General features: G+C 41.8%; 1 protein-coding gene across 1 annotated transcript; it reads right to left on the bottom strand.

The window, feature by feature from the left end:
- Positions 1–315: 315 nt before the first annotated feature.
- LOC120206960 (NAD-capped RNA hydrolase DXO1-like) lies at positions 316–975 on the bottom strand. The gene has a single exon (XM_039206509.1). The coding sequence runs from the start codon at positions 973–975 to the stop codon at positions 475–477; it is 501 nt and encodes a 166-aa protein (XP_039062440.1). The 3' UTR covers positions 316–474.
- Positions 976–1,256: the final 281 nt, after the last annotated feature.

Genomic DNA, 1,256 nt, shown 5'->3' with positions numbered 1-1,256 from the left:
TATAGCCCCTTGAAGAAGGTGGGTCATTTGGCCTTAGGAAGAATCTTTTGAGGGTGGGACCCACCAAATGCATGTCCTATACATTGAGAATGTAATTTTAGCCTAGTTTTGGCCGTGGGTGTTAGGTGTGTGCAAATTCGGAGTACCAGAAATATTTGGGTCAGTGATTTTTTGGTTCGTATTTCGATTTGGATGTTTTGGGTACCCAGATTTTACAGATAACCGTTAAATCCGGATACCCATATGTCTGGCCGGATACCCGGATGTGTTTGCATCAGTAGCATGCATCCCTTGCATATCATTTCTTTTTTGGTAAAATATAAACCATCCTCTTTAATCCTTTGTATTTGAACTATCCGAATTACAAACTAACAAGAAGCCTGTCAATAGCTACGATTGTTCAACGTGGTTAGTAATCGCATCGGGGCAAGATTGCGCTTGAAGAAGCTCTAACCGGTTGAATGACGGTGTAAACTACAGTATGTAATCCTCATTCTCTTTGACTGTTCCGTAAAGCCAACACAATACCTCGTCGGCAAATGCCAGGCAGACTCCTCCCTTCCAGTAGTTCTTCATTTTCACTCGATGAGTGATGCCTTTGGTTCTGAGTCTCTTGGTGCGAACAAGTCCTGAATCATCCCTAAATTCAATAACAATATAAGGAACGCCTGCCAGGAATGATTGAATCCAGAACTTCAACAGTTTCTCTCTTTCATATCTTTCCTCTGTATGATAATCCAACTCACGACTTGTTTTCAACTCCACATAAAATCTTCTTCCCTCATCTGTTGAATCACAGCAATCCATTTCAGCACCCATCAGAATACGATGAGCACCTAATTTGGTTTTAATCACTGAACAGTATTCAACATTGGCATCAACATGATGTATCCCTTCGCCATCATCACTTCTTGGATCTTCAGTGGCAAGGCTCTCAAAACAATAACCCCAGAAACAATGATGTATCCCTTGCATATCATGAAAACTAAATATATTAAAAAAATCAACCGGGTACTCGAGTAACCAGGTACCCGGAAAAATCAATTTTTTTAAAGAAAATTACTCGGATTTTTTTTATCCGGGTCAGCGGGTCAGGTCAACCGGGTCGAATAATTTTGCACACCCTAGTGGGTGCTACCCCACGTGCAACCACGAGTGGACGAATTGATACAGTTGCATCATGCATGGCCCGACGTGGGTGAGAATTCATTCATTCATAACCTGGCGCAATTGCACGCTGTTTCCCGATAAGAGTA

This window comes from Hibiscus syriacus, unplaced genomic scaffold, assembly GCF_006381635.1.
Source record: "Hibiscus syriacus cultivar Baekdansim isolate YM2019G1 unplaced genomic scaffold, ASM638163v2 tig00014213_pilon, whole genome shotgun sequence".
Taxonomy (NCBI): Eukaryota; Viridiplantae; Streptophyta; class Magnoliopsida; order Malvales; family Malvaceae; genus Hibiscus; species Hibiscus syriacus.
This window is presented reverse-complemented; position numbering and strand designations above follow the sequence as displayed.